Source organism: Macaca fascicularis, chromosome 2, assembly GCF_037993035.2.
Source record: "Macaca fascicularis isolate 582-1 chromosome 2, T2T-MFA8v1.1".
Classification (NCBI taxonomy): Eukaryota; Metazoa; Chordata; class Mammalia; order Primates; family Cercopithecidae; genus Macaca; species Macaca fascicularis.
Genome location: NC_088376.1, coordinates 86,537,581 through 86,551,289, shown reverse-complemented (window position 1 = coordinate 86,551,289; position 13,709 = coordinate 86,537,581). Strand labels below are relative to the sequence as shown.

Here is a 13,709-nt window from a genome sequence, read left to right as displayed (position 1 = left end):
CTCACAAACAAGGCATTGCAGTATCAAACAAAAACTACCATACCTTTAATTAGGTACTGAAAATTCAAGGAGCAATTTCAGAATGTTTATCAGAGAACCCTGAAGCTACATGAAATGTATGTGTGTGTGTGTGAGTATAGACGAATACATTTTTTTTCCTTTTTCGCATTACAGTGTAATGTTTCCCTTGGTAAACTATGAGTGAATAGGATCCCTGTCTCCTTGAATTTAGCTTAGCTTCAGCACTTACTAACACTATGCCTGCTACATAATCATATTTCAATAAATATTTGTTGGATGAACAAAGGCATAATACAAAATTTAGCATGTTTAAATTTAAATATGAATCTACTTCAGTGAAATGCTTTTCAGTTTTCAACTTGCCAAAAATGGCAACTGAAGGAGCCTATCTCTATTCAAGTAAGCCATCATTATATGAGTCAGACAGTTTGAATCCCGGCTCTGCCACCTAGTTTCTGCATAATCCTGAGTAAGTTACTTAACCTCATGGAGCCTTCTGTAAAATGGAGAAATGAAGGGCCATTTTCATGTGTGGATGTGACTCTTAAATATGGCCATATCTGTAAAATGTCTATAGTAATACCCATCCCCTAAAAATAGTTCACCAGTTAGTAGCTACTCTTATCATAATCAGCATCACAGATGTTAGAGTATCTGCTTAATCTTAACAGCATGAGGTTTTTGCCCATATTACTACTTCAAGTATGAAAATTTGTGAAATAATGGCTCCAAAATGATAATCACAATGTTCATCATTTCATATAAGCTTTGAAGAACCTTAAAGCCTGTAATTTCAAAAAAGATTTCCTGCTTAGGCCCCTTCTTTCTATATTATAATATTAAAGATCATCAAGAGTAGCACTGGATAATATTCTCATTTTTCTTAAAACAAGTTATATATTTATTATTTATTTATTTTGAGACAGAGTCTGGCTCTGTCGCCCAGGCTGGAGTGCAGAGGTACAATCTCGACTCAATGCAACCTCCACCTCCCAGGTTCAAGTGATTCTCCTGCCTCAGCCTCCCAAGTAGCTGGGACTACAGGCGTGCACCACCATGCCCAGCTAACTTTTGTACTTTTAGTAGAGACAGGGTTTCGCCTTCTTGGCCAGGCTGGCCTTGAACTTCTGACCCCTGGTGATCCACCCACCTCAGCCTCCCAAAGTGCTGGGATTACAGCCGTGAGCCACTGTGTCCCGCCAAGTTAGTATATTTCTTAGCTCAGATGTATGTTTCTAGTTTGCAGCAGAAAGATGTATAGAGAAGATAATCTTTTGTCTCTTAACACTTAAGTTACTCAAATTTTAAAAAATAATAATCCTTCATGTTTAGCCTATGTGGCAAACTTTCACTGGCTACAGAACGAGAAAGAAACAACTTTCTGACGCCAGGTGCTGAAGATCAATAGCTATTTCCCAAAGTTTATAGCATAATTAAAATGTGTAACAAGAATAATTTTCTCTTCAAACCCTAAGGCTAAGCCTAGAATTATTGACTAAGTCAAAGTTATGTGGTGTAACATTTTTTATTATGTTTATGGATGATATAAAGGAGTTTATGGCTTTCACATGTAATTTGTTAAGTCAGAAACACTGAAGAGGAAATATCCTTTACATCAGCAAAGCATCAATTGTTTAAAAACATCTTTAACATGTATTTTATAGAGGTAAATCTATATTTCTTTACACTAGTTTTTGGTCATCTAAAACTTCAAACTGAAGGTTAATAGTCAAAACATTCTTGAATTTAGTAGAACCCATTTACTTTCAACTACTTGTTCAGAGCTTTATCACCTTCAATAAAAGTGCCAGGAATGTAGGTATGATGGAAATATCACAAGAATGTGAGGGCAGGTAGGATAAGAAGAATCATGATGCACCAAAATAGAAAGCACTATGTTGTACATGAAGTTATATGAATTTTTATAAAATGCAGTATCTATAGAAAAGCAGATACATCAGCTATAAAAAGGACTGTGAATAAGATATTTTTTTTCAGTAATAAAATTTAAGTCAGTAATTTTTGCATATGGATACAAATGGTAAATATTTAAAGTACTCTCCTGGAAAATTCTACTTTTTTTAAGTAGCTCTTTTAAAGTGGACACCTGTAAAATATAGTGGTCAAGAAACAATTGATTCAGATTCTCCTTGATTTAAATCCTAGCTCTCCACCTCAGTGGCATTTAGTAAATGCCTAATTGCAATTTTTATTTTTTTTTCATTATTAGTGATGATCTTAATAATAACATAATGGCACAAATTCTAATGTCAATCACAGATTATCAGAATGTCTTGACATATTTCAGTGGGTAAACACTGATACCAACTTTATTTTGCCTTCTTCAAATAGAGTCAAATGAAAGTAGGTCCTCATCATTTCAGTCTCACAGGTATATCACATTCATACTATATGACCAGTGGTATATATGGATGCTTTCCTAATGTTACATAGAATATACCAGTATCAAAATGTATGAGCAGTGGAGCATGAGTGTTCCATTGGTTTTCAACGGCTGGATGGGTTGGTAATGACATGTACTTTCTCTTCTATTTCTGTTATAGTCCAGTGGCATACGATCTGAAGATAACTGGCTGAAGTAGGATTTTGGGGGTGGTATCACACAATGAAGACTGAATATTCCAGAATAACAATGTCTACCTAAAATGCAAACATGCCGATAACACATACACATGCACACACTTATACACACACACTTCCACAAATTCACTCACATCTCTGTGAAAATTGACTGTATAATTAGGCTGCCTTTTTCTTTCTTTTTTTTTTTTTTTTCAGACGGAGTTTTGTCGCTCTTGTTGCCCAGGCTGCCGTGCAATGGCGTAATTTCGGCTCACTGGAACCTCCGACTCCCAAGTTCAAGTGATTATCCTGCCTCAGCCTACCAAGTAGCTGGAATTACAGGCATGAGCCACCACACCCAGCTAATTTTGTATTTTCAGTAGAATCGGTTTCATCATGTTGACCTAGGCTGGTCTCAAATTCCCGACCTCAGGTGATCCAGCCGCCTTGCCCTCCCAAAGTGCATTTTATTTTTTTTCCTAGTGCTTTTCCACATTCACTGATACTATATCTTGCATAACATCACTGCAGCTGTGGCTAGCCAATCTTTTTATTTATCTTTCATGGATTCATCACTCCATACACAGCTCCACCTTAACTCTTAGCCAAATAAACTCATCCTTTGCTTCAAAGATCCATCTGGCAAGAGCTCCATTACCCACTCTCTGTAATCCAGCCAATTTCTCATTACACGCACCCATATTTTTCCTTCCAGAAAGATAAATCTGCATTTATGCTCTTTAAAGTTACCCTAGGAATCCAGTCCTCAACTTCTTCAGGCACACTCCTTCTATTTGACCACTTTCATTCTTTCCTTCACTGAAATTCAGTTTCCATTTGTGAAAAGGGAAAATTATATTTATCTCATAGAACTGTTGTGGTGTAACTACCTCTTTTTTCGACCCTTCTTTCTCCCACTTGCAAAGCATGATTATTTCCTGGACTTTATGGTAGGATTTCTACTGTTTTAAGCTTCTTAAAATTATACTCTGTAATTTCATCTTCTCCTTTCACCTCACTCTCAGTGATTCTCCAGTTGTATTCTTTCGAATTTCTTACCTTAGTTCCAGGCTTGATTTACCAAATCCTTGCTGTTTGAGTATTCTGTCCTTTAAGACTTCTCATTTTACATAGAAATTCCCAGCATGAATTCCTCTGAAAACTCTGTCATCTTTGTCTTCTCTCTCTCCCATGGACTCATTTCATTTTCTTTTATTTCTGCTCAGACTTTATATTCCATTATCATTCTTCTTGTCTTCTTCTTCTACCATCCATTTTTGTATAATCTCACCTATTCACAATGTCATACACCATTTCTGCCTTAATAATTTCTAAAGCTTTATTTCCATCCTAGTTCTCTCTCTCTCCCAAAGTCTAGTCCCAATTTTACAATTTAAGTCCTAGATATTTTCATCAAAATATGCAATTATAGTTTAGAATAATTGTTTTAAAGCAGTCTCACTCTATTTCTATTCCCTAAATGGTTCCGTATCGTACATTTTCTAAATCAGTTAAGGATACCATTCTTGCTGTCATCCAAGCAAGAAATCAAATTTTCACAGTCTCTTCATTCTTCCTCATTTAGTACAAGCAAACACCAATTTAACCTTAAATGTCTCCCAAATTCTTTCTTCAAATCCCACCGTAATCACAAAAATTCAGCTCATCATCACTATGATGATGGATAACAATATGGATGAGGTTTAAAATTAAAATGATGATGGTGAGGATTGTGGCAACAGAAAAACATTTATGAAGTGTAAACTATGTGCCATGGACTGCTCCAAGTGTTTGGCAAATTTATGTTTTTAATTTTCACAATTACCCAATAAGGGGCATATGCCTACTATATACAAATATAAATAAGCACATCACTATATTTCCCAAAGAACTGAGAATTCATCAAAGGCAGGAGCCATATCCTCCATATCTAAAACAATCATGTAAAATAAACCATACTAAATGAATACATTAGTATTTAGATACCTCACTGTTATCACAAATGCAATTTATTCAAATGTAAAAGCATTACATGTCTCCTTCCAAAATATCCTCTTTTACCCCTCACAACTTATCTAGATGTAATTATATTAGATGCACAGCCATCCATCAAACCTAGTACCTTAGCATTATGTCTGAATCCTTTCAAATTAGCCTCTGGTTACCAATAAGAACCAACCCTTTTACTCCTTCATGAGCTTGTCTCCTTAAATTCTGCTGCTCTAAGTTTAATTTGTTACTTGCCTTTGCATTCTTAGATTATCTGAGTGCTCATCTAGGTAATCCAACCAGAGTCACTGTAACACAGAACTAGAGAAAATGAAGAGAAACAAATTATCTAATTTTGAATAACAGGGCACTGCTTCCAATCTCAGAATAGACTCTATGCCAACCAGTATTCTTCTTGAAAAAATGTCTGTTTCAATTTGAGAAAATTTTTATTTGCCAATGGTTCTTTTAGTTAAAGCTTCTTGTTTTATTTTGTTTTGCACTGATCATGTTAAGTGCTGCTACTTTATGCTCAACTAATTTTCATGTTAGAATAAATGGAAATTGCATAGACAAATAGGAATAAGATTGTGCATTTTATGCTTGTTTTTTTCTGAGCATATTAAACTTGTGAAAACACAGTATATGTTAGTTATGTATCTACACACTAGAAATACAGCAATAAACAAGTCAGCCATGGCCTTTCATCTCAGGAAGAGAACATTTTATTGCAATGAAATAGGCAATAAACAAATATATCAAAAAGGAATATGGTTTATGGTGATGTATTAAAAGAATTAAAAATCACACATTAAGACAGAGGCTGGCTAGTTTAGTCTGGGAGGCTGGAGATATTTAATCTGATAACTGAATGACAAGAAGGAACATAATATAGGAAGTTCAGCAGAAACAACCAAAACATGTAAGTATTAATAGGGGATCAGCTTGGTGTGTTTGTTGGAAGAAAGGAGAAGGCCAACATTGTGAGATTTAAATAAGCTTAGTAAGTTCCTGCCTTAAATTAGTACCCAATTTACTAGTTCTTTCCCCTTTTTTGTTTTTGTGATTATGAAGATAAACTATTAACTAATCAATTTAATTAAATGCATTTTGCATAGACCCCTTTTCCAGAATATTCTATTACCTACATACCAACGTTATTGTAGATTATGTTACTAAGCAACATAAGATATGTTAATAAATATGATTTAGTAATTACTAAGTATTTTATAGAAATATAGACAATATTATGGGTTTTCTAATCTAGAAAAGAAAAATGATGCCCCAAATAAATTTGTATAGGTCAAATTGTAAACTGGAAAAAAATATAAAATATGATCCTAAAACTGCTCAGAAATCAGGGTCAAGAATAAACACATTAATATTTTCTTAATTTTTTTCTCCAAATTCCTATTTACTTACATATAAAATAATTTCTAGGCAACATAATCACTTCATTGCATCTGAAGGTTATAAAGTCATTATTATCAACGCCCAAATGCTCTTCCTTGTTCTTATCTCTATTCTCTTCTTCCCCAAATCTGCCATAGTGCCTACACTGAACCCTTCATTAACCAAAATGAATGCAAAACACCTACATAAAATTTATTAGGAACTCTGTAACAGACACTTGAGCATATATATAGAAGCCTAAATTTTAAAAGAATCTATTTTTATTCTGAAGTTTAAGCAGTGTAAATATTTAAATCACATAAATACATAGATCTTATACAATCTATATTTTTAATTATTCTTCCATTATTTTCCTTTCTATTTTCAGATTTACTAGAGGTTTGAAATTTTTTTCTACAGAAATGTTTTTGTGACAAATATATGGCAGCATAGTGCAACAGTTTTAGGAACTCAAAAGAAAATCATCTATGTCAATATTCTTACATGAGTTATATAATACTATTTTCCTTCTCTCTATAACAATTTTAAATTTAACACTTGCTGTTTTTTTAATAAAAATGTTCTCTTCTAGTTAGGCCTGTCTCTTACCATCTATAGAAATGATTTCAGTCTCTATCATCATCTCTATCAAGAAATCTGTGTATCTGTTGAATGACTGGTACGTTTCTATATAATTTGAACAACATAAATGTGAAAAACAATTTATTATTTTATTTTGGCTGCTAGGAAGCTTGAAAGCAAAATTGTGACCTGTTTGACAGTTTTTCAGCACGTTCTGGCATATATTTTGTGTACAAATTTTAACTGTTGTATTGTCTTAACCTTATTTCTATTATGTTTATTTATTTATAGCCTATTGCAAAGTAGAGAATTTTGAAAAATCCTCTGTTTCCAACGCGAGGAGAAAATAAAGCAAGTAAATACATAAATAGATACAATTTTCATGCTTTGTCTTGCCTGTTCTTTTGACCAGTGAAGGCTTTTTTCCTTCTGGCCACTTATTCTAGTTTATCAAAACTACCAGAGAAAGTTCAAATCATCTCTCCTCTATGAAACCCTCTGTAAATTCCTAGATTCTTCTATAATTTCTTATTTACATCCCTGTGTTATAACAATACCAAGAATCAGCAAGAGTGGAAGCAATGTCTACCTTTTGAGGCAGTGTATTTCTCCATCTCTGAAAGTTCCCTCCAAGAAATGTGGATGTGATGGATAAATTTTCAAGATTTATCAGTAGTTTAATGGAAGATATGCTGGTCTATGATTGCATTAAATGTTATAAATAAAGAGGAAGATAACGTACAGTAATCTTTCATTCCTCTCTTCTCATGACCTGTTTTCAAAGGGGCTTACTTTTGAGAGAAGAAAGGAATCAAGAGATAGAATGGATTTCAGCAGTTGAATCAGATCTCAAAATGAATCTTTCACTGAAGTTTCAAGTCATACGGCAAAGTTGATTGTATGGTTTAACAAGCGTACCTGCATACCTTTTGCATGTTCATTATAAACTACGTTAAATTTAGCAGGTGGCTTTTCAAAGTATTTCTCTTTTGACTTTTTTAGTTGATAGTATTTTATAACTTTATTTATTTATTTTTTGGGGGACATAATATACAACCTGCATTATACTCATCAAGGGTTTAAAGAGACAGGTAAATTACATTTCAATATAAATTATAGAAAGCATTTATGAAAGAGCCTCCCAAAGTGTTCAGCCATGCAGATGGTTAAACATATCTATCACCAGAGCAACAAAATAGCATTGTCAAATAAAACTATTTACACATACTTTTCCTGAAGAGTAATTAGAAGCTCAAGAGATCAACTGAAGCTCAATGCCCTTTTGTGTATTGTCATCCTAATAACATTTTCTTTGCAATCTTTGCAGTCACCTGTTATTCCTTCACTGATATATCAAGTCTAATACTTTCCAATAATAAATCAAATACATGTTTGGTTCATAGTCCTCCCCCAAAAAACTGTGATACAAAGAAAGTTGGCTTACTGTCCTACTCAATTAGCTAAATTTATTTAAACTCCTTCCAAAATCCAGAGAATAGCATACAAAGTAATAATTACATTTATATACTTATAATCTTCAGATTATTACTGCATCTTTTGTTCAAAGAAAACTTCAAAGACAGATTCAAACTTTTAAATAGATGGAAAAGTTTTTATTGCATGATTAATAATAATGTATAGACAATCAAGTCATCCTGTAGGTATGTATCACCTTTTCTTCAAGAAGATTCCACAGTGACTTTAATTGAAATGTAAAATGTTTCCCTTTGAAACAATTTCAGTACCATAAAATATTATTTAAATCAAAGGGGATTAAACAAACTCCAGGAACAAGCTCTATATTTCAAAGTGTTTAAGAATTGGCTTTTCCTCCAACAGCAGGTTTTAACTAAGTACCATGTCATTAACCACCTTTATCTCATGTTCTATTCAAATACGCTGCTTGCCATCTTATTTCTAATAAGATAAAGATTCAACTTCCACTTAGAAAGACAAAGAAAATATTAGCTCCTAAGCTCAGTTAGGTTGCTTTCATTAACTATTTCTTATGCTTTACTTCGGATTTTGCTTTCCTAATCTCTTTTGCCTGCTGCAAAGACACTCTCTTGTACCTGGAAAAAGTACTCAGCCCTTTTCACATGCACCTTTGCCTAACTCACTCTTTTGGGTCAGACTCACCTTGGATTTCATGCCTTGACATTTTCAGCAACTTTCTTTGCTCCAAATTCGCTTGATTTTGTTTTGAGACTATGAGACTTTCCCAGCAAAGATTCTGGAAATTTCAACTCCAAGACGCCCTGTTACCTCAATATCTAAGAGTCAACTCTGAAATTCCTCAGGTCTTCAAGTGTTTGAACCTATCATGAAGGGCTAGTGAAAGCCTTCCTCGTGGAACGCAGGTCCAACAAGAGCTCCTTGCACTTCTGTTAATTGATAATGCTATTAAAGTTCTGTAGGCTTGGAAGGAAGAGTCACACACTGGTTAGTCTTCTTTGTGGCATCAGAAAGATTTCAAGGCACTGACAGTCATGGTTTACAATGATGAATACAGAGATATTTTTCCCACCACAGAAAGTAAGCATGAACACCAAACCAGTATAACAGGTTGGAGGACAAAGTACTATTACCCTCAGGCTCCAACTTGGAAGTACAGACACTAAGTCTCCTCCTGCCTAGAATTTTTTTTTTTCTTTTACTTATTTTAAATAGAATTAGTATCATTTCTAAACAATGACTCTATTATGAAGAAACATTCCATACATGTGCCTATGAACTTGCAGGGCAACTTCTCCTAGTGTAATGAAAATTAACTAAATGTCTTACAAGCTAATGTAACTTTTGTTTAGTAAAGAGAAAACCCAAGCCTGGATGGACAGGTTCCATAATAAGCTCACTGAATACTCAACAATGCTTTCAAGACCATAAATATATAAACTAAAAGACATCAGTATGGAAAATATTAATAAGACTGCTTTCTCCATTAGAAATAGGAAAGCAAATTGCTCTAGAAAATAATGCACCAAATTCTTCTGTAAAACTGCAGCAAAAGCAGTTTTGAGCACCAGGCTAGAGACGTGGCCTCTGGCAATGGCTTCTGTGAAACCAAAAACAATTTTCCTAGCTTCATAGGATCTCTGTTACTCTACAATGTAAAAACACTGGACTTGAGACTCTCTATCTTCTAGCTCAAAAATGTTAATTTTCTGAACATTATTTTTTCCTAACTCTGATGACTAAATTCTCCTTCAGTGGGTTGAAGACTTCTCTCCTCCTGCTGATGGCTAGCTAGAGTTAGCTCTGCATTCCTCAGAGTCCAGCCAACTCTTCTGTACTTGGAACATCTTCCCCCAGAGTTCTACTGTTTTGTAGCCTTTAGAGTAGGGGTATCCTAGAGCTAAAGAACTAAGAAGAACTGAAGTAGGAAGGAGATGTATTATTAGAAACGCTCAAAACATCCAAGCAGCTGGTAGGCAGCACGAGTGCCAAGTGTATTCAACAGCCCAGGGGAGGCCTAACTCAAAGATGCCTCCTCTCACAAGATTGTCCCAGCATTAAACTCAGAAATACTTTTTTTTTTTTTAATTAATCTCAAGGGCCAATTAGTATATCATATTCTTTCCAAAGAGGAAAGTGGCCTTGAATATATTTCAACTAAATATGAAAAGGAGAGAAAGAACATGTTGAAAGCTCATGGGAACTGGATTCCTGAGGTAGGAGGAGCTCAGCAGGTGAAGCACAGAGCTGCATGCTGATAGATTCTTTCCCCATTTTACAATTCTGACTAGGACTTACCCTGCCTATTAATAAGAATACTGGGAGAAGTAGGAAATGGACATCCTTCCAGGCAGAGAAGAGGTAAGTAGCCCTTATAAGTTCAAGGATGGCCTCTGAAGAAACTTTAGCCTAAGGCATATTCCAGGTAGTTCCCTTCCAGGAAGGGAGCTGTCTCCCTCCCACCTCTCAGCCATGTCCTTCTACTCCTGTTACAGGCCCATGGAGTGATAGAGTGCCACTCAGTGGTGTATGTGAGTTTCCAGACATTATGCAAGAAAAATGATCCTTTCCTTTGCAAATAACAATGCTTAGAAAGCACTCACCCCTATTCCTTATGCCATATTATTTGTACTTTACTCATATTTGTAAAGTTTAGAAAAAAATTCTAGCATTCTCTCCTAACCTAGATAATTTATTTTATGAATCCTGAGAACATTATGAACCTTCATGTATGACAGTTTTACACAGTTCTCTGCTGGGGTTACCTTGTCATTGGGACTGAAAGGAGGAGATTCTTTTTTATGTTTGAAAAGCTAATTAAAATCTGTTCACATAGCTCAAGATAATTTTGGAATAACTTCACTTTTATTCAAGAAAAAAATGGGTTCTCAATACTACCAGAAACATTAAATGTTAATGGCATATGGGCTCCACTAACCAGGGCACATGCAATTAGCTCCCTGGGAGTATAATTGGGTCAGAGATGTACAGAAAAAGCACTATAATGAATAATCATTGACAATATCTGTGGTTAGCCTTTCAAATTGTAATTAGAAATCATTCAGTGAATCTAGAAAATCTAGATGCATAGCCTTAGAAAATCATTATTCAAAGCACCTGATGGAGTTCCAGTGATAATCTACATAATATATTATCCTCATAGTCAAAACACGTAAGTCATCCACATGTTTAATATACAAAACATATTATTTTAACATAGTTATTTCCACTGAAGATTATCTGTTTGTAAGTGGAGCTGAGAATCAGTATTATTTGAAAGAATCTCAGAACTTTTTATAAATGCCATTAAGTCAAAGGTGAAATTGGAACATTAGAAAATAACTTTTCATTCACTTTGGTCATTTTGAAACTCAATTTCAGATTTTGGACAGGGTATCACCCAGACAACAGGAAAATGTTAAGGCATTCCATTGCCTTTATAATGGAGAGAAATCCAGAAATGAAACCAACAACTGAACTACCTTCGGTTCTTTTTAACTCTCACTTGATTAATAGGTGCTCTTAAGAATCTTAATGCAAATATAACTGGTAGGGAAGGATTTCAACACTCCAAGAAGACAGATCTGAAATATTTACAGACCTACCAAGGATACATTTAAACACCAATAAGATCAGAAGATAATATAAATTTTTGTTGAAAAGTTTTCAGAGTATACAAACAAAAACATCCTAGTATACAACTGATTTCACAAGTTTTCCCCAACTGCAAAAGGTTTACAGATTAGGCACGTTGTTCTTGAACTTAAAGCACACCATTCAAATTATTTACTATAGCACTTATGTTAAATTTTGTGCATGGTTTTCTGATTAATAATTCTGAAAATAATTGTATTTTATACATATATATGGATGGGGAAAGGGAAGGCTATCCCTACACAGTGAAACATATGTATTACCAGAAACATAATATACATACAAAGCACCAGAGAAAAAGAAACAAAAACAAAATGTATACACAATCTGGGATTCAATTAAAAAATATTACTCATGATCCTAACACAAAGAGGGATCATGAGGGAAGTGGAGAGAGGTCTGGTTACTCCTTAGTTTATTTTGATCCCTGAATAGACAGGTGATGTACCCACACAGCCTAGGATAGGCTATTTAGGTGGTTGCCAAACCGTAATACACATTTTATGTAAAATAATTATCATATGAACAACTATAACAACCTAGATGCTTCCTATATACAAGGAAAAATATTAGAGATAAATAAGAAATATGTTATAATCTTGTACATAATACCATTTGACCATAAGACACATAGAAATAAATTATTTTCATTATGTGAAATGATCCTTTTACCTTATTGTTTTTCTTGAATAGAATTCATTACATGACTTTTAAAATTAATTTTTTAAATTAAAAATGCTTCAGAGTAGCATTTTACACAGTATTTCAAGAAAGATTTTTAGGAAATATGCAGAGATAAAAAAAGATTCTGGGATTCTTAAGAAGGCTACATAAAGATTAAAGAAATGAAAGAAAAATACAATAATTTAACTATAAAATAGGTGAATATTTTTAGGATCATGCAGATCTATGTGACCTCATGGTGTTCTAGAAGTCTATAAAAAATATGGATTAGGCCCAATATCTAATTTCTTTTTATTCTTTGAGAAATAACTTTTCTTACTCAAAAATGTGAAATGTGAGTAACCTTAAATTTGTTTCTGTTAACAAGCCTCTAACCAGAGATGCCTAGTCAAGCCAATGTCAACAAAGCCAATCCTTTCAAAGGACAAAGGTATCTGATTAAGTAACACCTGTGAAATAAATCACAGTCTCCAAACTGATAGGCTCTCCCCTGACCCCGTTTTCTACCTTAAAAAAAATGGTTATATTAATTACAAGGAAATTTAGCTGGTAAACCCCAGAGACGGCAAAACTTAATTACCAATAAACATTCCACAGGTAGAGACAAAAATCAAGTTTCTGTTAATGTCGGAAAAGGTCCAACATGAAAATGCACTGAAAGTTGGTTATACCATTTCTTCAACATTATACTGGGGATTAAGGCTAAAGCATTCCATACCCTCCAACAAATTTGTGAATCTGTGTTGCCTGAGTCTTTGTAAACAATTAAGAAAACATGCTTCCTCTGAATCAACAATCTCCACCTCTTTTCTCACTCGCAAAAAACACCTTAAAAACAGGGTCAGGGCACCTGAACATGCATGCAGGGATGCGTGTCTGCACACACACAAACACACAGACTTTGTAATCAACACAGCTTAAGTTTCTGATTGTGAACATTTCATAGGCTGTTGGTACTTACCTTGCAAAGACATGTTAGGTAAAGTTGCTTCAGTCTCTCCCATTTTATTATTTCTTTTTAAAGAGGGCCAAGCAGTTTCAAGTCCTGTCACCTACTCTGCAAGCTCTGTGACCTTCTGATTTTCTACTGTAGTATTGTAACAGTATACTACCTGCTTTCTTCTGTGAATAATTACCATTCTGCTTCCTGAGTTACCTGGGCTTGCAGGACCTGTTTTACTATGAAGTGAGATCATATCTTTTGATCCACTGTATGGCTATTAAAGTGTACTTCACAAAAAATTGCTTTGTTTCTGTTTTGATATCAACTTTTAATTCTCCACTTTCACTTTAGTCCAGAAACATATTTATATTTTCCCCTAAAAGAGCATTGATATTACCAGTACACC

At 34.2% G+C, this 13,709-nt stretch overlaps 1 protein-coding gene across 8 annotated transcripts in view; it reads right to left on the bottom strand.

Annotated features, from left to right (window-relative positions):
• The window catches only part of NAALADL2 (N-acetylated alpha-linked acidic dipeptidase like 2), a 1,467,871-nt gene that overhangs the window by 994,085 nt on the left and 460,077 nt on the right, over positions 1-13,709 (bottom strand). For 5 of the 8 annotated variants that reach the window (XM_045385070.3, XM_065540197.2, XM_065540196.2 and 2 more), the window contains exon 1: positions 13,322-13,438. The exons of the other annotated variants lie outside the window; for them this stretch is intronic. In XM_045385070.3, the coding sequence (XP_045241005.1) occupies positions 13,322-13,364 (43 nt within the window). In that variant the 5' untranslated portion in view covers positions 13,365-13,438. Of the gene's footprint in view, positions 1-13,321; positions 13,439-13,709 lie in introns of those variants that run through there. 8 annotated transcript variants of the gene reach the window in all.